The sequence below is a fragment of the Scyliorhinus torazame genome, chromosome 10, assembly GCF_047496885.1.
Source record: "Scyliorhinus torazame isolate Kashiwa2021f chromosome 10, sScyTor2.1, whole genome shotgun sequence".
Taxonomy (NCBI): domain Eukaryota; kingdom Metazoa; phylum Chordata; class Chondrichthyes; order Carcharhiniformes; family Scyliorhinidae; genus Scyliorhinus; species Scyliorhinus torazame.
The window spans coordinates 205,758,080-205,784,294 of NC_092716.1; the positions used below are offsets into that span (position 1 = coordinate 205,758,080).

Genomic DNA, 26,215 nt, shown 5'->3' on the forward strand with positions numbered 1-26,215 from the left:
ATCAACCTTATCTATGCCCTTTATTATTTTATAGGCCTCTATAAGATCACCCCAAAGCCTCCTACGCTCCAGGGAAAAAAGTCCCAGCCTATCCAGCCTCTCCTTATAGCTCAGACCATCAAGTCCTGGTTGCATCCTCGTAAATCTCTTCTGCACTCTTTCCAGTTTAACAATATCCTTCCTATTATAGGGTGACCAGAACTGAACACAGTATTCCATGTGTGATCTTAGTAATGTCTTGTACAACTTCAACAAGACGTCCAAACTCCTGTATTCAATATTCTGACCAATAAAACCTAGCATTCTGAATGCCTTCTTCACCACCCTGTCCACCTGCGACTCCACGTTCAAGGAGCAATGAACCTGTACCCCTAGATCTCTTTGTTCTTTAACTCTCCCCAACTCCCTACCATTAACTGAATAGGTCCTGCCCTGATTTAATCGACCAAAATGCATCACGTCACATTTATCCAAATTAAACTCCATCTGCCATTCATCGGCCCAATTGATCAAGATCCTGTTGCAAACTTATGTAATCTTCTTCACTATCCATTATGCCACCAATTTTGGTGTCATCTGCAAACTTACTAACTACTTGTTCCTTCCTTTTTGTTTCACTCTACGGCTTCGACCCCCTTTTTGTTTCAGTGGCTGCTCCAGTCACACCATTTTCTGCCTGATCCACCCAATGAAAACAAATCCCAAATTGTAATGATAGGATCCCTGGTCAAAAGCTTAGTCCATCTGGCATTGGGGAACACTGGGAACTCCTAATTTGGAATAATATACAATTTATTAACTCGATCCTGGTCACAGAGAACAATGTTAATGCACCTAACTATACTATCCCCTATTATGACTACATTTGTATCTCTCGCCCCACTTGAATGGCTCCCTGCATCACAGTGCTGGTCAGTTTGCTCATCCTCCCTGCAGTCCCCATTCCTGTCCACACAGGGAGCAAGAATCTCAAACCTGTTGGACAGGGACAAGAGCTGAGGCTCCTGTAACCCTATCTCCTGAATCCAACTACCTGCCTCACTCACAGCCACAGTCTCCTGTCCCTGACCACTGGTCAAATTCAAGTTAGTTAGTCTAAGGTCTGTGACTGCCTTCTGGGACACAGAATCCAGGTAACTCTCCCCCTCCCTGATGTGTCGCAGCGTCTGAAGCTCAGAATCCAGTTCATCAACTCTCAGCCAGAGTTCCTCAAGCAACCAACACTTACTTCAGATGTGCTCACTAGAAACCACAATGGGGTCCAACAACTCCCACATCATGCAGGAACAACACATCATCTGACCCTCCATCTCTATTTTAGAACATGGAATAGAGAACAGTACAGCACAGTACAGGCCCTTCAGCAGACGACATTGTGCCAACCTTTTATCCTTTTCTGAGATCAACCTAACCTACACCCCTTCAATTTAATGCTGTTCATGTGCCTGTCTAAGAGTCGCTTAAATGTCCCTAATGACTCTGACTCCACTACCTCCGCAGGCAGCGCATTCCATGCACCCACCACTCTCTGTGTAAAGAACCTACCTCTGACATCTCCCCTGTACCTTTCTCCAATCACCTTAAAATTATGTCCCCTCGTGACAGCCAATTCCACCCTGAGAAAAAGTCTCTGGCTATCCACTCTATCCATACCTCTCATCACCTTGTACACCTGTGTCAAGTCGCCTTTCTTCCTTCTTCGCTCCAGTGAGAAAAGCCCTAGCTCTCTCAACCTTTTTTCATAAGACATGCCCTCCAGTCCAGGCAGCATCCTGGTAAATCTCCTCTGCACCCTCTCCGAAGCACCCACATCCTTCCTATAATGAGGCAACCAGGACAGGACACAATATTCCAAGTGTGGTCTAACCAGGGTTTTGTAAAGCTGCAGAAAAACCTTGTGGTTCTTAAACTCAATACCCCTGTTAATGAAAGCCAACACACCATACGCCTTCTTAACAACCCTATTAACCTGGGTGGCAACTTTGATGGATCTATGTACGTGGACCGCAAGATCCCTCTGTTCCTCCACACTTCCAAGAATCCTGCCTTTAACCCTGTATTCAGCATTCAAATTCGACCTTCCAAAATGAATCACTTCACATTTATCTAGGTTGAACTCCATCTGCCACTTCTCAGCCCAGTTCTGCATCCTGTCAGTGTCATAGAATCACAGAATTTACAGTGCAGAAGAAGGCCATTCGGCCAATCGAGCCTGCACCGGCCCTTGGAAAGAGCACCTATTCAAGCCCATGCTGCCACCTTATCCCCGTAACCAAGTAACCCCACCTAACGTTTCTGGACACTAAGGGCAATTTAGCATGGTCAATCCACCTAACGTGCACACCATTGGACTGTGGGAGCAAACCGGAGTAACTGGAGGAAACCCACGCAGACACGAAGAGAATGTACAGATTATGCACAGAGACCCAAGCCGGGAATCAAACCTGGGACTCTGAAGCTGTGAAGAAACTGTGCTAACCACTGTGCTACCATGCTGCCCTTGTAACCTGCAACAACCCTCGACACTATCTTCAACTCCTACCAGCCTTCGTGTCATCGGCAAATTTACTAACCCACTCTTCCACTTCCTCATCCAAATCATTTATAAAAACCACAAAGTGCAGAGGTCCCAGAGCAGATCTCTGCTGGACACCACTGGTCACCGAACTCCAGGCGGAATACTTTCCATTCACTGCCACTCACTGTCTTCTTTCGGCCAGCCAATTCTGTATCCAGACAGCCAAATTTCCCTGTATCCCATGCTCCCTAACCTTCTGAATGTGCGTACCATAGGGAACCTTATCAAATGCCGTCAGTTGCCCTGCTGAGTTCACCTGCGGGAAGTGCACCCATCTCCAGCTCCTCAAAGACCGTGTGAGGGAACTGGAACTGGAGCTGGATGAACTGAGGATCATTCGGGAGGCAGAGTCGGTTATACAAAGAACAAAGAACAAAGAAAAGTACAGCACAGGAACAGGCCCTTCGGCCCTCCAAGCCCGTGCCGACCATGCTGCCCGACTAAACTACAATCTTCCACACTTCCTGGGTCCGTATCCCTCTATTCCAATCCTATTCATGTATTGGTCAAGATGCCCCTTAAATGTCACTATCGTCCCTGCTTCCACCACCTCCTCCGGCAGCGAGTTCCAGGCACCCACTACCCTCTGTGTAAAAAACTTGCCTCGTACATCTACTCTAAACGTTGCCCCTCGCACCTTAAGCCTATGCCCCCTAATAATTGACCCTTTTATTACTATCCACTCTGTCTATGCCCCTCATAATTTTGTAGACCTCTATCAGGTTGCCCCTCAACCTCCGTCGTTCCAGTGAGAACAAACCGAGTTTATTGAACCTCTCCTCATAGCTAATGCCCTCCATACCAGGCAACATTCTGGTAAATCTCTTCTGCACCCTCTCTAAAGCCTCCACATCCTTCTGCTCGTGTGGCGACCAGAATTGAACACTATACTCCAAGTGTGGCCTAACAAAAGTTCTATACTGCTGCAACATGACTTGCCAATTCTTATACTCACTGCCCCGGCCAATGAAGACAAGCATGCCGTATGCCTTCTTGACTACCTTCTCCACCTGTGTTGCCCCTTTCAGTGACCTGTGGACCTGTACATCTAGATCTCTCTGACTTTCAATACTCTTGAGGGTTCTACCATTCACTGTATATTCCCTACCTGCATTAGAGCTTCCAAAATGCATTACCTCACATTTGTCCGGATTAAACTCCATTTGCCATCTCTCCGCCCAAGTCTCCAAACAATCTAAATCCTGCTGTATCCTCTGACAGTCCTCATCGCTATCCGCAATTCCACCAACCTTTGTGTCATCTGCAAACTTACTGATCAGACCAGTTACATTTTCCTCCAAATCATCTATATCTACTACAAATAGCAAAGGTCCCATCACTGATCCCTGTAGAACACCACTAGTTTGCAGTGAGTGCTGAATTTGGTGCTTTTTGAGTGCGATAGTGAGAGTTTGGTGACCGAGGGAGTTAGGTGAGGAGGGAGTAAGGTGCTCCTTTCATTTTGTTTCCGACATTTCCGCAAAGAGCGCGAGGAGAGCCAGGAATTTACAGGAAGTGTAGCTGACTGGGAGCAGAGTCGGAGGGCGGAGATCTAGTTAGTCCACACAGCAGCTATATTCTTTAAGGTAAGAGGGGATGGAGGCTAGGCCAGTTACATGCTCCTCCTGTAGGATGTGGGTGGTGAGGGATACCACCGGTGTCCCCACTGACTATACCTGCGGGAAGTGCACCCAACTTCAGCTCCTCAAAGACCGTGTTAGGGAACTGGAGCTGAAGCTGGATGAACTTCGGATCATCCGGGAGGCAGAGGGGGTGATTGAGAAGAGTTACAGGGAGGTAACCACACCCAAGGTACAGGACAAGAATAGCTGGGTTACAGTCAGGGGGAAAAAAACAAACAGGCAGACAGTGCAGGGATCCCTCGTGGCCGTTCCCCTTCAAAACAAGTATACCGTTTTGGATGCTGTTGGGGGGGATGACCTACCGGGGGAAGGCCCTAGCGGTCCGGTCTCTGGCACAGAGTCTGGCTCTGGGGCTCAGAAGGGAAGGGGGGAGAATAGAAAAGCAATAGTTGTAGGAGATTCAATGGTTAGGGGAATAGATAGGAGATTCTGTGGTCGCGAGCGAGACTCCCGGAAGGTATGTTGCCTCCCGGGTGCCAGGGCCAGGGATGTCTCGGATCGTGTCTTCAGGATCCTGAAGGGGGAGGGTGAGCAGCCAGAAGTCGAGGTGCACATTGGTACCAATGACATAGGTAGGAAAAGGGGTGTGGAGGTAATAAACAAGTTTAGGGAGTTAGGCTGGAAGTTGAAAGCCAGGACAGACAGAGTTGTCATCTCTGGTTTGTTGCCGGTGCCACGTGATAGCGAGGCTAGGAATAGGGAGAGAGTGCAGTTGAACACGTGGCTGCAGGAATGGTGTAGGAGGGAGGGCTTCAGGTATTTGGATAATTGGAGCGCATTCTGGGGAAGGTGGGACCTGTACAAGCAGGACGGGTTGCATCTGAACCAGAGGGGCACCAATATCCTGGGAGGGAGGTGTGCTAGTACTCTTCGGGAGGGTTTAAACTAATTTGGCAGGGGAATGGGAACCGGATTTGTAGTCCAGCAACTAAGGTAGCCGATATTCAGGACGCCAAAGCATGTAATGAGGCAGTGGGGAAGGGAACACTGACAAAGGAGAGTATTTGCAGGCACGGAGATGGGTTGAAGTGTGTATACTTCAACGCAAGAAGCATCAGGAATAAGGTGGGTGAACTTAAGGCATGGATCGGTACTTGGGACTACGATGTGGTGGCCATCACGGAAACTTGGATAAAAGAGGGGCAGAAATGGTTGTTGGAGGTCCCTGGTTATAGATGTTTCAATAAGATTAGGGAGGGTGGTAAAAGAGGTGGGGGGGTGGCATTATTAATTAGAGATAGTATAACAGCTGCAGAAAGGCAGTTCGAGGAGTATCACCCTATTGAGGTAGTATGGGTTGAAGTCAGAAATAGGAAAGGAGCAGTCACCTTGTTAGGAGTTTTCTATAGGCCCCCCAATAGTAACAGAGATGTGGAGGAACAGATTGGGAAACAGATTTTGGAAAGGTGCAGAAGTCATAGGGAAGTAGTCATGGGCGACTTTAACTTCCCAAATATTGAGTGGAAACTCTTTAGATCAAATAGTTTGGATGGGGTGGTGTTTGTGCAGTGTGTCCAGGAAGCTTTTCTAACACAGTATGTAGATTGTCCGACCAGAGGAGGGGCAATATTGGATTTAGAACTGGGTAATGAACCAGGGCAAGTGATAGATTTGTTAGTGGGGGAGCATTTTGGAGATAGTGACCACAATTCTGTGACTTTCACTTTAGTAATGGAGAGGAATAGGTACGTGCAACAGGGCAAGGTTTACAATTGGGGGAAGGGTAAATACGATGTTGTCAGACAAGAATTGAAGTGCATAAGTTGGGAACATAGGCTGGTAGGGAAGGACACAAGTGAAATGTGGAACTTGTTCAAGGAACAGGTGCTATGTGTCCTTGATATGTATGTCCCTGTCAGGCAGGGAAGAGATGGTCGAGTGAGGGAACCATGGTAGACAAGAGAGGTTGAATGTCTTGTTAAGAGGAAAAAGGTGACTTATGTAAGGCTGAGGAAACAAGGTTCAGACAGGGCATTGGAGGGATACAAGATAGCCAGGAGGGAACTGAAGAAAGGGATTAGGAGAGCTAAGAGAGGGCATGAACAATCTTTGGCGGGTAGGATCAAGGAAAACCCCAAGGCCTTTTCCACATATGTGAGAAATATGAGAATGACTAGAGCGAGGGTAGGTCCGATCAAGGACAGTAGCGGGAGATTGTGTATTGAGTCTGAAGAGATAGGAGAGGTCTTGAATGAGTATTTTTCTTCTGTATTTACAAATGAGAGGGGCGATATTGTTGGAGAGGACAGTGTGAAACAGATTGGTAAGCTCGAGGAAATACTTGTCAGGAAGGAAGATGTGTTGGGCATTTTGAAAAACTTGAGGATAGACAAGTCCCCCGGGCCTGACGGGATATATCCAAGGATTCTATGGGAAGCAAGAGATGAAATTGCAGAGCCGTTGGCAATGATCTTTTCGTCCTCACTGTCAACAGGGGTGGTACCAGGGGATTGGAGAGTGGCGAATGTCGTGCCCCTGTTCAAAAAAGGAACTAGGGATAACCCTGGGAATTACAGGCCAGTTATTCTTACTTCGGTGGTAGGCAAAGTAATGGAAAGGGTACTGAAGGATAGGATTTCTGAGCATCTGGAAAGACACTGCTTGATTAGGGATAGTCAGCACGGATTTGTGAGGGGTAGGTCTTGCCTTACAAATCTTATTGAATTCTTTGAGGAGGTGACCAAGCATGTGGATGAAGGTAAAGCAGTGGATGTAGTGTACATGGATTTTAGTAAGGCATTTGATAAGGTTCCCCATGGTAGGCTGATGCAGAAAGTAAGGAGGCATGGGATAGTGGGAAATTTGGCCAGTTGGATAACGAACTGGCTAACCGATAGAAGTCAGAGAGTGGTGGTGGATGGCAAATATTCAGCCTGGATCCCAGTTACCAGTGGCGTACCGCAGGGATCAGTTCTGGGTCCTCTGCTGTTTGTGATTTTCATTAATGACTTGGATGAGGGAGTTGAAGGGTGGGTCAGTAAATTTGCAGACGATACAAAGATTGGTGGAGTTGTGGATAGTAAGGAGGGCTGTTGTCGGCTGCAAAGAGACATAGATAGGATGCAGAGCTGGGCTGAGAAGTGGCAGATGGAGTTTAACCCTGAAAAGTGTGAGGTTGTCCATTTTGGAAGGACAAATATGAATGCGGAATATAGGGTTAACGGTAGAGTTCTTGGCAATGTGGAGGAGCAGAGAGATCTTGGGGTCTATGTTCATACATCTTTGAAAGTTGCCACTCAAGTGGATAGAGCTGTGAAGAAGGCCTATGGTGTGCTCGCGTTCATTAACAGAGGGATTGAATTTAAGAGCCGTGAGGTGATGATGCAGCTGTACAAAACTTTGGTAAGGCCACATTTGGAGTACTGTGTACAGTTCTGGTCGCCTCATTTTAGGAAGGATGTGGAAGCTCTGGAAAAGGTGCAAAGAAGATTTACCAGGATGTTGCCTGGAATGGAGAGTAGGTCTTACGAGGAAAGGTTGAGGGTGCTAGGCCTTTTCTCATTTGAGCGGAGAAGGATGAGGGGCGACTTGATAGAGGTTTATAAGATGATCAGGGGAATAGATAGAGTAGACAGTCAGAGACTTTTTCCCCAGGTGGAACACACCATTACATAAATTTAAGGTGAAAGGTGGAAGATGTAGGAGGGATATCAGAGGTAGGTTCTTTACCCAGAGAGTAGTGGGGGCATGGAATGCACTGCCTGTGGAAGTAGTCGAGTCGGAAACATTAAGGATATTCAAGCAGCTATTGGATAGGTACATGGATGACGGTAAAATGATATAATGTAGATTTATTTGTTCTTAAGGGCAGCACGGTAGCATTGTGGATAGCACAATTGCTTCACAGCTCCATGGTCCCAGGTTCGATTCCGGCTTGGGTCATTGTCTGTGCGGAGTCTGCACGTCCTCCCCGTGTCTGCGTGGGTTTCCTCCGGGTGCTCCGGTTTCCTCCCACAGTCCAAAGATGTGCGGGTTAGGTGAATTGGCCAATGATAAATTGCCCTTAATGTCCAAATTGCCCTTGGTGTTGGGTGGAGGTGTTGAGTTTGGGTATGGTGCTCTTTCCAAGAGCCGGTGCAGACTCAAAGGGCCGAATGGCCTCCTTCTGCACTGTAAATTCAATGATAATCTATGATTAATCTAGGACAAAGGTTCGGCACAACATCGTGGGCCGAAGGGCCTGTTCTGTGCTGTATTTTCTATGTTCTATGTTCACAGCCGTCCAATTAGAAAAGCATCCTTCCATTGCTACTCCCTGCCTTCTATGACCTAGCCAGTTTTGTATCCACCTTGCCAGCTCACCCCTGATCCCGTGTGACTTCACCTTTTGTACTAGTCTACCATGTGGGACCTTGTTAAAGGCCTTACTGAAGTCCATATAGACAACATCCACTGCCCTACCTGCATCAATCATCTTTGTGACCTCTTCGAAAAACTCTATCAAGTTAGTGAGACACAACCTCCCCTTCACAAAACCATGCTGCCTCTCACTAATACGTCCATTTGCTTCCAAATGGGTGTAGATCCTGTCTCGAAGAATTCTCTCCAGTAATTTCCCTACCACTGACGTAAGGCTCACCGGCCTGTAGTTCCCTGGATTATCCTTGCTTGGTTATAGATAGAAGCTACAGGGATGTAGTTACTCTGAAGAATAAAGGTAGCTGGATGACGTTTAAAAGGAGGGGGAAGAAGCAGTCAGTGCAGGGATCCCCTGCGTTTGTTCCCCTCAATAACAGGTATACCGTTTTGGATACTGTTGGTGGGGGGGACCTACCAGAGGTAAGCCACGGTGACCAGGTCTCTGGCACTGAGTCTGTCCCTGTGGCTCAGAAGGGAAGGGGGGAGAGAAGGAGAGCATTAGTTATTGGAGACTCTATAGTTAGAGGTACAGATAGGCGGTTCTGTGGCACGGGAGGCAACACACGGTTGGTGTGTTGCCTCCCGGGTGCCAAGGTCCGTGACATCTCTGATCGTGTTTTCAGGATCCTTAAGGGGGAGGGGGAGCAGCCACAAGTCACGGTACACATCGGTACCAACAAAATAGGTAGGAAAAGGGACAGGGATGTGAAACAGGAATTCAGGGAGCTAGGGTGGAAGCTGAGAGCCAGGACAGACCGTGTTGTCATCTCTGGTTTGCTGCCAGTGCCACGTGCTAGTGAGGTGAGGAACAGGGAGAGAGTGCAGTTAAACACTTGGCTACAGGGATGGTGTAGGAGGGAGGGTTTCAGTTACTTGGATAATTCTGGGGAAGGTGGGACCTGTACAAACAGGACGGGTTGCACCTGACCAGAGGGGCACCAATATCCTGGGAGGGAAATTTGCTGCAGCTCTTCGGGGGGGTGGTTAAACTAATTTGGCAGGGGGATGGGAAACTGATTTGTAGTCCAGGAGATAGCGTTGCTGGAGTTCAGGAAGTTGAGGGTAGTGCAATACTGAGGAAGGTACCAAGGTAATAAGAGTGGACCTGCAAGCATGAAGGTGGTTTGAAGTGTGTCTACTTCAATGCGAGGAGCATCAGGAATAAGGGGCAAAATTCTCCCGAAACGGCGCGATGTCCGCTGACTGGCGCCCAAAACGGCGCCAATCAGACGGGCATCGCGCCGCCCCAAAGGTGCGGAATGCTCCGCATCTTTGGGGGCCGAGCCCCAACATTGAGGGGCTAGGCCGGCGCCGATGGAATTTCCAGCTGGCACGGAAATGACATCCCCGGGCGGCGCATGCGTGGGAGCGTCAGCGGCCGCTGACAGTTTCCCACGCATGCGCAGTGGAGAGAGTCTCTTCCGCCTCCGCCATGGTGGAGACCGTGGCGGTGGCGGAAGGGAAAGAGTGCCCCCACGACACAGGCCCGCCCGCGGATCGGTGGGCCCCGATCACGGGCCAGGCCACCGTGAGGGCACCCCCCTGGGGCCAGATCGCCCCGCGCCCCCCCCCAGGACCCTGGAGCCCACCCATGCCGCCTTGTCCCGCGGTTCAAAAGGTGGTTTAATCCACGCCGGCGGGACAGGCAATTTATCGGCAGGACTTCGGCCCATCCGGGCCGGAGAATCGAGCGGCGCAGCCTGATTCCTGCCCCCGTCGAATATCCGGTGCCGGAGACTTCGGCAACCGGCGGGGGCGGGATTCACGGCAGCCCCCGGCGATTCTCCAACCCGGCGGGGGGTCGGAGAATGACGCCCAAGGTTGGTGAGCTTGAAGCATGGATTGGTACCTGGGACTACGATGTTGTGGCCATTACAGAGACGTGGATAGAACAGGGGCAGGAATGGTTGTTGGAGGTTCCGGGTTTAGATGTTTCAGTAAGATTCGGGAAGGTGGTAAAAGAGGTGGAGGAGTAGCATTGTTAATCAAGGATAGTATAATGGCTGCAGAAAGGCATTTGAGGAGGATCTGCCTACTAAAGGTAGTGTGGGCTGGTTAGAAATAGGAAAGGAGCGGTCACTTTGTTAGCAGTTTTCTATAGGCCCCCCAACAGTAACAGAGATGTGGAGGAAAAGATTGCAATGCAGATTTTGGATAGGTGCGGTAGTCACAGGGTAGTTGTCATGGGTGACTTTAACTTTCCAAATATTGATTGGAACCACTATAATTCGAATAGTTTGGATGGGGCTGTTTTTATCCAGTGTGTGCAGGAGGGTTTCCTCACACAATATGTGGATAGACCGTCAAGAGGCAGGGCCACATTGGATTTGGTACTGGGTAATGAACCCAGTGTTAGATTTCGTTGTGGGAGAGCACTTTGGACAGAGTGACCACAATTTGGTGACTTTCACTATAGCAATTGAGGGGGATAGGAACGTATGGCAGGGCAAGGTTTATAACTGGGGGAAGGGTAATTATGATGCGATTAGGCAAGAATTGGGGAGCATAAGATGGAAACAGGAACTGTCAGGGATAGGCAAAATTGAGATGTGGAGCTTGTTCAAGGAGCAAATACTGCGTGTCCTTGATATGTATGTCCCTGTCAGGCAGGGAGGAAATGGTCACGTGAGGGAACCATGGTTTACAAAAGAGATTGTCAGAAGAAGAAGGGGGCTTATGTAAGGATGAGAAAACAAGGTTCAGTTAGGGCACTTGAGGAATACAAGATACCTAGGAAGGAGCTCAAGAGAGGGCTTAGGAGAATGAGGAGGGGCAGGAGAAGTCCTTGGCGAGTAGGATCAAGGAAAACCCCAAGGCTTTTTACACTTATGTGAGAAATAAAAGAATGACCAAGGTGAAGTTAGGGCCGGTCAAGGACAGTAGTGGGAACGTGTGCATGGAGTCTGAAGATATAGGAGAGGCCCTAAATGAATACTTTTCTTCAGTGTTCACACGGTGGGGCCATGTTGTTGAGGAGGATAGTGCGATACAGGCTGGTAGGCTGGAGGAGGTAGATATGCGGAAGGAAGATGTGTTAGAAATTTTGAGAAGCCTGAGGATAGATAAGTCCCCTGGGCCTGTTGGGATATATCCTAGGATTCTTTGGGAGGCGAGGGATGAGATTGCAGAGCCTTTGGCTTTGATCTCTATGTACTCACTGTCTACAGGAATAGTGCCAGAAGACTGGAGAGAAGCGAATGTTGTCCCCTTGTTCAAGAAAGGGAATAGGTATAACCCTAGGAATTATAGGCCGGTTAGTCTCACTTCGGTCATAGGTAAATTGTTGGAAAGAGTCCTGAGGGATAGGATTTATGATCATTTGGAAAGATACAGCTTAATCCAGGATAGTCAGCACGGATTTCTGAGGGGTAAGTCTTGCCTCACAAGTTTGATTGTATTCTTTGAGGAGGTAACTAAGTACATAGATGAAGGTAGAGCAGTTGATGTCGTATACATGGATTTTAGTAAGGCGTTTGATAAGGTGCCCCATGGTCGGCTCATGCAGAAAGTAAGGAGGCATGGCATAGAGGGAAATTTGGCCGATTGGATCAGTAACTGGCAATCACATAGAAGACAGAGGGTGGTGGTAGATGTTAAATTTTCATCCTGGAGCCCAATCATCAGCGGTGTACCACAGGGATCAGTGCTGGCTCCTCTGCTGTTTGTGATTTTTATCAATGACTTGGATGATGGAGTTGAAGGTTGGGTTAGTACATTTGCTGATGACACCAAGATTGGTGGAGTAGTGGATAATGTGGAGGGCTGTTGTAGGCTGCAAAGAGACATTGATAGGATGCAGAGCTGGGCTGAAAAGTGGCAGATGGAGATTAACCCTGATAAGTGTGAGGTGATTCATTTCGGTGGGACAAATTTGAATGCGGATTATAGGGTTAACGGCAGGGGTCTGAAGAATATGGAGGAGCAGAGAGATCTCTGAGTTCATGTCCATAGATCTCTGAAAGTTGCCACCCAAATTGATAGAGCTGTGAAGAAAGCCTATAGTGTGTTAGCATTTATTAACAGGGGGATTGAGCTTAAGAGCCGTGAGGTTATGCTGCAACTGTACAAGACCTTGGTTCGACCACATTTGGAGTATTGTGTGCAGTTCTGGTCACCTCATTATAGGAAGGATGTGGAAGCATTGGAAAGGGTGCAAAGGAGATTTACCAGGATGCTGCCTGGATTGGAGGGTAGGTCTTATGAGGAAAGGTTAAGGGAGCTAGGGCTTTTCTCATTGGAACGAAGAAGGATGAGAGGTGACTCAATTGAGGTGTATGAGATGATGAGAGGGATAGATAGAGTGGATGTTCAGTGACTTTTTCCTCGGGTGGATGTAATTGTTACAAGGGGGCATAACTATAAGGTTCATGGTGGAAGATATAGGAGGGATGTCAGAGGTAGGTTCTTTACTCAGAGAGTGGTTGGGGCGTGGAACGCACTCCCAGCTATGGTAGTGGAGTCGAACACTTTAGGAACTTTCAAGCGGTTATTGGATAGGCATATGGAGTGCACTAGAATGATTGGGAGTAGGTTGATTTGATCTTAGTTTCAGACTAGTTCAGCACAACATCATGGGCCGAAGGGCCTGTACTGTGCTGTACAGTTCTACGTTTTACGTTCTATGTTTTAAATGCCTTACTGAAATCCATATACACCACATCCACTGCCCGGCCTTCATGAATGTGTCTCGTTACATCCTCAAAGAATTCAATGAGGCTTATGAGGCATGACCTGCCCCTCACAAAACCATGCTGACTATGTTTTTCTGAATAATCATAAATCCTGGCAGGGATTCTCCGAGCCTCCATGACGAAATGGCGCTCGGCACGGAGGCGGAGAATGGGGCCTCAGACTTGGGATCGGGTCCGACGGTGGGTTCACGTATGGTTCCAACGGTGTCGCGGCTGCGGTGGCCGTCCTGGTGGGGGGTTGGGGGGGTGGGTGGGAAGATCAGTCTCTAGGGGGGGCCACCACAACGGCCAGGCCCGCGATCGGGGGCCACCGATCGGTGGGCACGCGCACTGGCCCGCTGTGTGGCTCCGCCATGTTGCGCGGCGCCGGTGCGGAAGTGGCCGCCGTGCGCATGCGCAGACCTGTGGCCAGCAGTGCAGGTCCACATGTGGCAGCTGGAGCAGCGCAGAGCACTCCAGCACCGTGCTAGCCTCATGTGGGCCACGGGAATCGCTGGGCCAAGAGGCCCGTTGAAGCCAGCATGAAACACTCCGGTGTTTACGCCGGCGTCAACACTTAGCTGCGTCTTTGGAAAATCCCAGCCCCTACCATTCAGAATCCTTTCCAGTATTTTGCTCACCACAGACATAAGACTGACTGGTTTGTAATTCCCAGGGATTACATTAACATTAACATTAACTATCATTCCAATCTGCTTTCAGCTTGCAATCAAACAGTCTGTGAGAGTTTTGCTCCTCAGTGTGCAGATGGAGAAAGGCTTATTACCTATTACAAATCAGACTTCTGCTGTCCAGATTACGTCTGTGGTAAGTACATAAGTTAATACAAAAATACTGCTTGAAGTACTATCTTGAGTAGAATGGTTGAAGTTTAAAGAAGGGAAGCACTGTACCCTCGGGGAAACAGTACATCGCTCCTGACCTCCAAGTACCTAGCAGCCTCCCCAGGTCAGCATCCCATAATCTTGGGGCTGGCCTCCTTGGCACCATTGTTGCAAGGTAGCTGGGGTTGGCTGAGCAAGTGCTGGTTAAGTGCTGCTCGACCTTGTTAGCGGGAGGTTGGTGAATGCTGTGCCAGCGAATCAACTGCCGAGCCTTCATTTGTGGCGCGAAACCCGTGAGGCCTCATTAAGTGGAGCAATTGATGTTGAACAGCGTTGCCGGCCTTGCTGGGCTGAGCGCCGGGAAGCTCACGGCAATTCCCGCTCGCTACAACAATTAGAAATCTTTCCGGAGAATCGCGCCCTTAGACTCCCAAACAGAGAATTTTGCCCATTGTGTTTCAATTTACAAACCTGGTAACTGTCATCATTGGGCAGCCAAGGGCCAAAGACTTTGGGTATTTTTCTAAGAATTATTGGTTAATTCCAATGTGTTGTGATTCCAGGTCAATTTGGGGGGACGTGGGGGGGACGGGACGGGACGGGGGGGGGTGGGGGTGGTGGGGGACGGGACGGTGAGAGCTGGAATTGGCCATGCCCTAGCCCAGAGTGACGATGCAGAAGTAACCCTGACAGAACCATTTAAATCACTTTGTCAGATGGTTCCCAGTGCAAAACAATTGTCCAAGGGAAGTTACCGCTACGGGACAATTGCCACAGAAATGCTTGATTGGAAACATCCGAGAAGGATCCCCAGCACACCTTTTGGGTACCCCCCAAATCCGATGCTGGAGTGCTCGGAGGTTATGGCCCTTTATTTCTAACCTTATGATGGATTGTAAGTCATTCGTGTCGCAGCTGAAGATGGTTGGGCCTAGGATACGACCCTGAGGAAATATTGCAGTGATGTTCTGGGACTGAGGTGAGTAGCCACCAACAACCACAATCTTGTTGCTACATTTTAAACAAATTTTAAAACTAATTTGCAATGTCATTATGCAGCAACATAAGAAAATTTACCCTCTTACTGCCGAATATTAATGATCAGAAAACCCATCTCGTAAAGTAAAGATGGAAAAAGATAAACAAATGTTCCAAATTTTTTTTTATCCGCTGCATTTCATATTATAAAATTCTCTGTGGCAATGATGCACCTACAGTTCCATGAATTCAAATATGCCATCGTTGGGGTTGCAGATTAGACTGTCAGGTGGCTGAACACAAGGATGATGAGAACGACCAAGTAGACAAGTCACCCCATAGCATCTCCACGCAGCATATGAAAGTGCGTTGTTGAGAAAGGCCTGTAACCTCAAGATGAACAGTGTTTGGGTTAGGGCGGTGCATGAGACGCTATAAATAAAAGAAAACTTTTTTTTGAATTTTTAAATGTGTGCATGTATAATAAAACGTAATCCATACAACTTATTAAGTGCTTTGTCTGGCAAACTGTTCATATTCTGCAGAATGTGATCCACAAAAGTGTGAGTCTGATATCCCAACTTGTCAAGAGGACCAAACTTTGATTGCTACCCGTGCAGATGGCAGTTGTTGCTTTGCATACATATGTAGTAAGTTGCACAATGTTCAGATTTGATTCAAAATTAAACAATTTAACAATAGTTTATCCCAAACCGTTTCAAGTCTTTTCAGGTTCTGATTCACAATTACCTTAAATAAGTTTCATTTTGTCAGAAACCAAACTCGGATTTTAAAGTATTTGAAGACAGCCCACAGAATAAATCTATATTGTGCTGTCCAGATAATGGGCTGGATTCTTCGGTTCCCCACCCGTGTGTTTCTCGGCAGCGTGGCGTTCACTGGCAGTGAGATTCTTTACCCCCGCCGCTTGTCAATGGGATTTTCCATTGCAGACACCCCATGCCGCCGGGAAACCCATGGGTGGAGGGGTGGGGGCGGTCGGCTTCTTGCGGGAACAGAAATTCCTAGCGGCCAGAGAATTCCAACCAATGTTGACATTTTTGCGCTATTTGAAATTTTGTTGGAGCTTATGCAAAGAGGGAGAAAATAGTGTTTTTGCAGTCATTAGTGAAGCAATTTAATCAAAAGGATCCCCAGATGTACAGTTTATCAAAATTAGTTTTCATCAGACTAGTTAGGGTGCTTAGCAGTAAATATGAACTTAGTATGCTGTTTGAGAAAAAAACTTTTCAAAGATTTTTCCAGCAAGACTAATAGCATATGAATGGGAATCCTTGTCAGGTTGAAGATTTCCTATTGTTTCCAGTTTCCAATACACACCCTCCAGAGAAGCGTAGAATCACTGTCAGCAAATTCTGGATTTCTATGTTATTCTGCATATATATGTGGACTGCAGAATTTGCTGTCAGTTTTTGTAAAGACGACAAATGCTTGAAGTTTTTCTACCATTACTATCATTACCACCGTTAAATCTGGGCAATTAAAATACTGGTAAAAATACCTGGTAAAAATAATGCTTGTAGTTATGAAGGTATTTCCAAAAATGCTAAATTAATTGCTCGTGTCTGGTTACGAGGTTTATCTTCATGCTGTGGCATGAAATAGAAAGATACAACTTATTCCCCACGGTAATCTGACAGGGTCTTTGAGGTGCAAGGCACTTAAGCTACAGCATTGCAGCAACGTTCAAGGAATTATTCTAGGGCCCTGGAAGTCTTCCCTCAAAGATCAGAATACTTAAGTTGATTTCAAACCTCTATTTTATTCTCCATTGTCCAAACTGAAACTTTTAACTGATCCTTAGAAGTAATGTTGATGCTTCATATTCAATATGATGGTAACACTTTATATTTTCCTACACTTAGTGTGTGGTGCTTGCGCTGACAAAATTCCCAACTGCCAGAAAGGTGAACTCCTTACCATAGGCAACAATACCACTGAGATGTGTTGTCCAGCCTACCAATGCGGTGAGAATAATGTTTTACCATTCAAAAAGCATGCAACAGTTATAGTTTACAAACAGAGAGAAAGAGGTAGGGGAAGGTAGTGGCGTAGTAATATTGTTTCTGGACTAGTAATCCAGAGACCCAGAGTGATTCTCTGGGGACCCGGGTTCAAATCCCATCACGGCACGTAGTGAACTTTGATTTCAATAGAAATCTGGAACTAAATGTCCATGATGACCATGTAGATGAACATGAAACCATTCACGATTGTTGTGCAAAGCCATCCGGTTCACTAATGTCCTGTAGGGAAGGAAGTCTGTCATCTTTTACCTGTGATTGTAGACCCACAGCAATGTGTTTGACTCTTAACTGTCCTCAGAAATGGCCTAGCAAGTCACTCAGTTCAAGGGCAATTAGGGTAATAAATGCTGTCCCAGCCACCACATTGTTACGTTCTGGTGCTTGGCCGGTAGGAATGATGCAAAGTTGAATATCTAGGGCAAAATTCTCCCCCAACGGCGCGATGTCCGCCGACTGGCGCCAAAAACGGCGCCAATCAGACGGGCATCGTGCCGGCCCAAAGGTGCGGAATGCTCCGCATCTTTGGGGGCCGAGCCCCAACATTGAGGGGCTAGGTCGGCGCCGGAAGGATTTCCGCCCCGCCAGCTGGCGGAAATGGCGTTTGTTGCCCCGCCAGCTGGCGCGGAAATGCGGCGCATGCGCGGGAGCGTCAGCGGCCACCGACAGTTTCCCGCGCATGCGCAGTGGGGAGAGTCTCTTCTGCCTCTGCCATAGTGGAGGCCGTGGCGGAGGTGGAAGGGAAAGAGTGCCCCCACGGCACAGGCCCGCCCGCGGATCGGTGGGCCCCGATCGCGGGCCAGGCCACCGTGGGGGCACCCCCCAGGGCCAGATCCCCCCGCGCCCCCCCCAGGACCCCGGAGCCCGCCCACGCCGCCTGGTCCCGCCGGTAAATACCAGCTTTGATTTACGCCGGCGGGACAGGCAATTTCTGGGCGGGGCTTCGGCCCATCCGGGCTGGAGAATTGAGTGGGGGGTCCCGCCAACCGGCGCGGCCCGATTCCCGCCCCCGCCCAATCTCCGGTACCGGAGACTTCGGCAGGGGCGGGGGCGGGATTCACGGCGGCCAACGGCCATTCTCCGACCCGGCGGGGGGTCGAAGAATGACGCCCCTAGTTCTTGATTAGTTAAAGCATTTTATTATAAAATAAATGTGTGGCAAAGATAACTATGAGAAATATATTACTAACTACTAATGCTGATAAATTATCCTAGAGCGACTGCAGGTATGACTATCCACTCACACTATCGCCCAACTCCTCGAGGTACAGAGTCACGTGGTAGTTTTAAACTGCTACCTGCTGGTCGGAGGTCGTTTACATCATTATACAAATTATTGCTTATGCATATCATCACACACTTCCCATGACTACATTTTTTAAAGACTAGAGAGAAATCAAGTTCCTTTGGAATCAAAGCAGTGTGAGAAAGCATCTTTTCATATTGTTAGGATATTAGTTCAGCAGGAGCATTGGGATAATTTTAGAGATTGAACCTCCTCTTTCTGGACAGATGGACTGACCTGAGGTGTGCCCCATGTGACCCCACATGTACTTTGGGAAACAGGTCATCTGCATGGACCTTCTCTTTGGTAGGGTCTGCATCCAGAATCCTTGAAGAAAAGATAGTTCTGCTGCAGACATGAGAGCAACACGGCAGTGATAATATCTGCTGGTTTCAGAGCCTTGCAAATGCTCTCCAAATGCAAATGCTCTCCAAAATAGCACCTAAAATATCACAAAATCCTGATTAGTAACTCTGTTCACATTAGACTTTAGTGTGGTCAGAGGCTTCTTACACTTGCACTTCAAATGACTTCAGTGGCCCCCACCATAGACTGGGCACTAGGTAATTGTCTTTGTTTTTTGCAAATAAAGCAGGTACTGGACTGTGATAAAAGGTACCAATATTTTATGCCCCTCATATACTTGTTGATTCTCCTTTTCAGATTAAAAGGGCTGGGTAGAAACGGTATGGCCCACTAACTCTGATGAGGTCTCTCTCATCTCACTTATATTTAATTACAAGACCTGCCTATTCCACGTTCTTCGCACCATCTTACAAAAAAGTTTGGTCGAAGTGATGGGGTTGAAGAAAAGGTTAAAAGGAAGCAATTGTTAGGGGAAGCAAGGTGGTCACAAGGTGATAATCAAAGGAACGGAGAGATCAAGTTGGTCTGAAGGCTGCAGAAGCTACAGAATTAACAAAGGTGTTTAATAATCTTTATTGTCACAAGTTACTGTGAAAAGCCCCTAGTCACCACATTCGGCGCATGTTCAGGTACACAGAGGGAGAATTCAGAATGTCCAAATTACCTAACAGCACGTCTTTCGGGACTTGAGGGAGGAAACTGGAGCACCCGGAGGAAACCCACGCAGACACAGGGAGAACGTGCAGGTGCCACACAGACAGTGATCCGAGCTGGGAATTAAACCTGGGACCCTGGAGTTGTGAAGCAACAGAGCTACCCACTGTTCTACCATGCCACCCAAAGGAGCAGGGTATATGAGGATTTAGGCACATGGATGAGAAATGTAAATTGGGAACATTGTAAAATTGTGAGCCAATATGGGTCAAAGAGAACAGTGTTGTGGGTTAGAAAGGTTTGGAGTGGCATAATAAGCCAGCAGCAAAATTTTGAATGATCTGAAATTACAGGGGCTGGAGATATAGGGGCTGATTAAGAGGAGCATTGGAATAGTTAAATCTGGAGGTGACAAAGTCATAAATGAGGGATTCGGTGGTGAGATGGTGGTGGATGGGAGTAGTCACACAAATGGAGTTAGACAATTACTGTGCTGAACAAGATCAGGGGCGTCATTCTCCGACCCCCCGCCGGGTTGGAGAATCGGAGGGGGCTGCCGTGAATCCCGCCCCCGCTGGTTGCCGAAGTCTCCGGTACCGGATATTCGGCGGGGGCGGGAATCGGGCCGCGCCGGTTGGTGGGCCCCCCCGCTCGATTCTCCGGCCCGGATGGACCGAAGTCCCGCCGATAAATTGCCTGTCCCGCCGGCGTAAATTAAAGCACCTATTTACCGGCGGGACAAGGCGGCATGGGCGGGCTCCGGGGTCCTGGGGGGGGCGGGGGGCGATCTGACCCCGGGGGGTGCCCCCACGGTGGCCTGGCCCGCGATCGGGGCCCACCGATCCGCGGGCGGGCCTGTGCCGTGGGGGCACTCTTTCCCTTCCGCCTCCGCCACGGTCTCCACCATGGCGGAGGTGGAAGAGACTCCCTCCACTGCGCATGCGCGGGAAACTGTCAGCGGCTGCTGAGCTCCCGCGCATGCGCAGCCCCGACATGTCATTTCCGCGCCAGCTGGCGGGGCAACAAAGGCCGATTCCGCCAGCTGGCGTCGGCCTAGCCCCTCAATGTTGGGGCTCGGCCCCCAAAGATGCGGAGCATTCCGCACCTTTGGGGCAGCACGATGCCCGTCTGATTGGTGCCGTTTTGGGCGCCAGTCGGCGGACATCGCGCCGTTTCGGGAGAATTTCGCCCATGGTATTGGACTCTCAGCAAATCAGAGGAAAGTTGGCTGTGACAAATCCATGCTGCTAGAGGGGACCTTCATCTACTGATATATTCTAAATTTGGTGTTGGTGCTGCCTACGATATTCCAAACAATCTCCCCCTCTAGCTCAACTATAGAGATGACGCAGATGTTAAAATGGATTAAGTGATCTGTTGAATTTTAAATACCTTACAAACCTAGTTAGCAGACCTCACTCATGGTGGGGAAGTTTGAACTTCCTGGTTATGTTTCACACTTCACAGGTATCAGTCTTGAACTATATAAGCCACATCTCCAAGATTATAGTTTAAATAGCTATATTGTAAGATCTATAGCTAAAGTTCTATTCATAATCTTCCAGGCTTTTTTTTCGTTTCTAAAAATATCTGTTCTGTTTCTTTTAGTTTGTGAAATCAATCGTTGTCCAAGGTTTCAGTGCCCTTCTGGAATGATAGTAGTTGAGGCATGGAGTCCAGATCTGTGTTGCCCATTTCATTCTTGTGGTACGATGATAAATGTTTAGATTTGGAAACATTCCAACAAATTGCCATATTCCTTGACTGAAGTAACAAGATTTTAATTGCTTTTGTTTTAGAATGTGCTTGTGACACAGTTCCTAAACCTCAGTGTAAACTGGTGAGTAATGTACTGCCTATCTTTTGATGTTATGCACTTTTTTTTACCTTCAGACTTATAACCATTCAATAATTTGACACTTTTAGGAAGAGCTTTTAGTTCTCGAACAGCAGCCTGGAAATATCATGACCAATCCATGTGGATGCCCAGAGTATAAATGTGGTAAGTGAACATCTATCATTTTGCAAATTTCTTTGTGGTCTAGTTGCAAGCGAATTATATGTACTGAACTTTTGAGAATTATATGTGAGTTTAAAAAATGTAATTTTATGCCAAGAGTATTATGTACTATCGAAGCATTCAAAAGTAGATTAAGCCAGTGGAAGATCTTTCTTGTTATGATGCTTTTGCAAATGAACAAATGCTCCATACCAGACAAAAGTAGAACTGGATGGCGCATACCTAGTGTGGTTCAGTTGGTAGCACTCTTGCCTTTGAGTCACAAGGTTGCAGGTTCAAGCCCCATTCCCAACACTTAAGCACAAAATGTAGGCGGATATTCCAGCATGGTGCTGAGTGAGTTCTGCCTTACTGGAGGAGCTGATTTTCCAATGAGGTGTTAAACCAAGGCCTTGGCTGCTTTTTAAGGTGGGCATAAAAGATCTCACAGCACTATTTTGAACAAGATTGGGCAATTTCCTGGTGTTCTGACCGATGTTTTCCTTCAATCAATATCACAAAAATAAATTATTTGGTCATTATCACTTTGCAGTTTGTGGGAGCTTGCTGTGTGTAAATCAGAGTCCGGCATTACAACAGATTTCAATACTTAACTAGCTATAACGCAGTTTGGGATATCCCTGAGATTCTGAAAGGCAGTACATAAATGTAAGTCTTTCCTTTTCGTTTTTTGGTATTGATCTGTTCCAGGCTATTTGCTAACTGGAATAGTTCAAAGTAAAATCAAATTTGACTATTTTGCCTCCATTAATAGTGGGCACAATATTGCCAGTAACTGCAAGCACTAAACTAACAATCTCATTTTATTTAGAGAGTTCATCAGGTTTGTGAGTGTTCAAAGCAAAATTATACTGGACCAAGGGACAGAATAGATAAACGTGGAAACAGTAGATTTACAGTATTTCATGATTATGCCTAATGTCATAGATTATCATAGAATTTACAGTGCAGAAGGAGGCCATTCGGCTCATCGAGTCCGCACCGGCTCTTGGAAAGAGCACCCTACCCAAGATCAACACCTCCACCCTATCCCCATAACCCAGCAACCCCACCCAACACTAAGGGCAATTTTGGACACTAAGGGCAATTTATCATGGCCAATCCACCTAACCTGCACATCTTTGGACTGTGGGAGGAAACCGGAGCACCCGGAGGAAACCCACGCACACACGGGGAGGATGTGCAGACTCCGCACAGACAGTGACCCAAGCCAGAATCGAACCTGGAACCCTGGAGCTGTGAAGCAATTGTGCTATCCACAATGCTACCGTGCTGCCCCTCCAAATTATATAAGATAGAAGATGTGCAGCATCTTATATAATTTGAAACAATTCAATTGGTCGAGCTACAGTTCTTTCAACAGCAGAGTCTCAGAATAACTTTGGTTGAAGTACCATTTAGCTTTTAATTCTGCTGAAGACCAAAACATTTGAGACAAAGACTTGCATTAACAACAATTTTATGTCAATACCTTTACACCTGCCGTTCGAGTTCTCAACTGTAGAAATTACTGCCCTATTTTGCCTCTATATCCGTTATATTTCATTAACTTCATATAGCATAATCAGTTGATTCCAAGATCAATGTTCTTCTAAGAAAAATTCTTGTGGTCTCCATCCATTCTATCTTGAAAATCTACTACAGCCATACTCTACGCTCAAAGTACTTCTTACTTTTTTTTCTTTATCTATTCATTCATGGGATGTTTGCCTTGCTGGCAAGCCTAGCATTTATTGTTTGTTCTTTATTGCATTATGAAGGTAGTGGCGAGCCACCTACTTGAACCATTGTCCCAAACCACCCCCCCCACCCCCCCCAACACCCATCCCACTGTGCATAGAGAGTTACAGGATTTTAACCCAGTGATGATGAAAGAACAACGTTATATTTCCAAGTCAGGATGGTATGTAACTAGGTGGGAGACTTGCAGATGATGGTGTTCCCATGCATTATTGCCCTTGTCCCTCTAAGTGGTAGAGGTTGCGGGTTTACGGAGGTGCTGTCGAAAAAGACTTGGCGTGATGTGGCAGTGCAAATTGCAAATGGTACACACTGCACAATCAGTGCGTAAGTTGTGATAGAATCCATGGTTTCAAAGCTGCTATTTTTTTGATACCATTCCTGTTTGAAAAGGTAAACTGCAAATGGGAAATCAAGAAAGAAGACCGACCGTACCAGTTCCTAATTAAGTTTTGGTTTCCAATCTCAGTTTATGGGGAGACTGGAACCATATAAAAGACACAGAGCCATCAGAGCTCAGTAGATGAAGATTCTAGTGCAATCCAGGCAAACTGAGGAAGACAGAGGCTAGAATCAGAAGCTGAGAATAGAAAAATGCACAGTTGCTGCAGCTGTTCCTGTTACCTTAAGGCAACATTGAAGGAGCTACGCCATCCAGATTGCTGTATGCAGGGAGTTGGGGAAATTCTGCAGACGTGTGCTAAAGACTGTGCCTGTGACACATGGGTTGATTGTGTGCTGCTGTCAGCTGGGGATCAAACTAGAAGATGAGGAGCTGAAATTATTTGAGTATTGAAGGACTTTGTATCTGGGGTTGATGATATATATGCTGAGTAGACTGGTGAGTAAGTGGAATCTGCAAGTTGCTGTGCAATTTATAGTTTATAATTGACCGCAATTATTTGTCTTTTAATTCATGTTTAGCTCATTTTGAATCTGGGGCGAAGCGTATTCGTCGTTACCCAAGATAATATTTAGTGTTTGCTTTTGTCATGTCCAGTAAAGGCATGTCATAATCATAACTTTAAATATGGAGACTACTTGTATAAAATATTCTGGAACTATAATTTATTTATTTAAAATAGACACTGATAAACTGTTAAGATGGCTGTCAAGATGGCTTTGTCCATTCAACACAAACAATCAAGCTTCTGGAAAGTTTCAAATTAAATAACCAGTGTGGGAGTGGGGGGTGTGGTGTGGGCTCCACCTGAAATATATATACCAAAATGAATGTTATCTGTGGAATTTCACACCTGTCATTGTTCTACGTTTACTCAAAACACAGAGTCAATGGACTCATGGGCTATGTTTCTAGATTTGTAGCTCAACAAAAGAAAGCTGACTAGACCAATTATCCACCAGTTAAATATGAAAGATCACCATTGATCACCTATTGCATAGTAGCCTTTTAGCTTCAATCCATTCTGCTTGGACAATGGTTGTTAACCATGTGATCAAAACTGGCTTCCGATACTAACATCCTTTATTATCCCAAGATATAGACCTGGGTAGACTGTAGAACATGGGACAGACAACAGCTGCTGATAAGGCTGTGCAGTTTTTGCCTTTGCCGTGTGGGCGGCACAACAACACAGTGGCTAGCACTGTGGCTTCACAGCGCCAGGGTCCCAGTTTTGATTCCAGGCTTGGTCACTGTTTGTGCGGAGTCTTCACATTCTCCCTGTGTCTGCGTGGGTTTCTTCCGGGTGCTCGGGTTTCCTCCCACAAGTCCCAAAAGACGTGCTGTTAGGTAATTTGGACATTCTGAATTCTCCCTCCGTGTACCCGAACAGGCGCTGGAATGTGGCAACTAGGGGCTTGTCACAGTAACTTCATTGCAGTGCTAATGTATGCCAACTTGTGACAATAAAGATTATTTTTAAAAATTATTTTAAAAACCATCAGTCATTCGTCTGTCCGAGAGCAAGACTTTGAAACTAGCTGCAATTCATCAACAACCAAAGTACCTAACCTCTTTGTGGTACCCTGGCCCCTTAAAGGCGCAAGCCCTCGCAGTCCATGTGACCAGCTCGGGGCCTATTGCGCGGGAGCGCGTGACCCCAACCAATGGAGAAAAAGCAATGGGTCCCAAGCAGAATGGCTGCTGGTGCCAGAGAGTGGAGACCTGTTAAAGTGATTCTGCGCCTGTGTACAGTTTACCTTTACTTGTTACCAATAAACCCTTGTTCAGTTATTGCCTAGTATTGCCTTGAGCAACCACACTCTTCCAATTTCAAAGTTTATCTGTCAATCAACCTACCAGAAGAAACATTACAACCTTCTGTATACACTACATTTTACAAGATCCTTGCTTCAATTTTAAATCATCAAATGCTCTCAAGAAACCACAGGCCTACCACATTGGAGACTGCAATTTAAGTCCGAGACTGATTTAACTGTAAAGGTGCACCATCTTTACCTGTATTCAACCTTTGTGTATGTGTGTGCATGTACGAGACCAAGTCTGTGACATTGTGTTGATTCAGGGTAATTGTGTAAGAATGAATGACTTTCTTTATTTGAAACTCATGGAAGCATGTTACTGAATTGTTTAATTGAAATACGCATTCCAAGGGTAGGTAAGGCACACATCTTTCCATACAAAAATTACTGATTCCAGGCTGTGGGAGGGAAAATACATTATGTACATGATTCTGACTCGTGTAAATACTATTTTGTTTTAAACTGTGGAATCTTGTGGCTTCATTCTTTCAGTAAATAATTGGGATTTCAGATTTTTTTTTTTTTTAAGGGTTACTGGTCTTGACAAAGATTACAACAGGGTACTGAAGTGGTGAATATTTCTTGTGTTGGAAGAGATGCCAAAAAAGCAGGCTAGGGTGCCAGTTAAACAGGATGGGCTGAATGGATGGTCTTGAGTTGCTTCAGTGTTGTTGGAGCTGCATTCAACCAGACAAGTAGAGAGTATTCCATTACAATTTTGACAGTATCTTGTGGGTGGTGGAAAGGCTTTGTAAAATCAGGATTTTAGTTGCTGCAGAATACCCAGACTCTGACATTCACCAGTT

The 26,215-nt window shown here is 46.8% G+C and overlaps 1 protein-coding gene across 1 annotated transcript in view; it reads left to right on the plus strand.

Annotated features, from left to right (window-relative positions):
- otog (otogelin) overlaps nt 1–26,215 on the plus strand; it is a 431,253-nt gene that overhangs the window by 364,334 nt on the left and 40,704 nt on the right. Inside the window, exons 50-55 of the mRNA XM_072517704.1 lie at nt 13,974–14,078; nt 15,619–15,723; nt 16,960–17,061; nt 21,032–21,130; nt 21,223–21,263; nt 21,350–21,425. Of these exons, the coding sequence (XP_072373805.1) occupies nt 13,974–14,078; nt 15,619–15,723; nt 16,960–17,061; nt 21,032–21,130; nt 21,223–21,263; nt 21,350–21,425 (528 nt within the window). The remainder of the gene's footprint in view (nt 1–13,973; nt 14,079–15,618; nt 15,724–16,959; nt 17,062–21,031; nt 21,131–21,222; nt 21,264–21,349; nt 21,426–26,215) is intronic.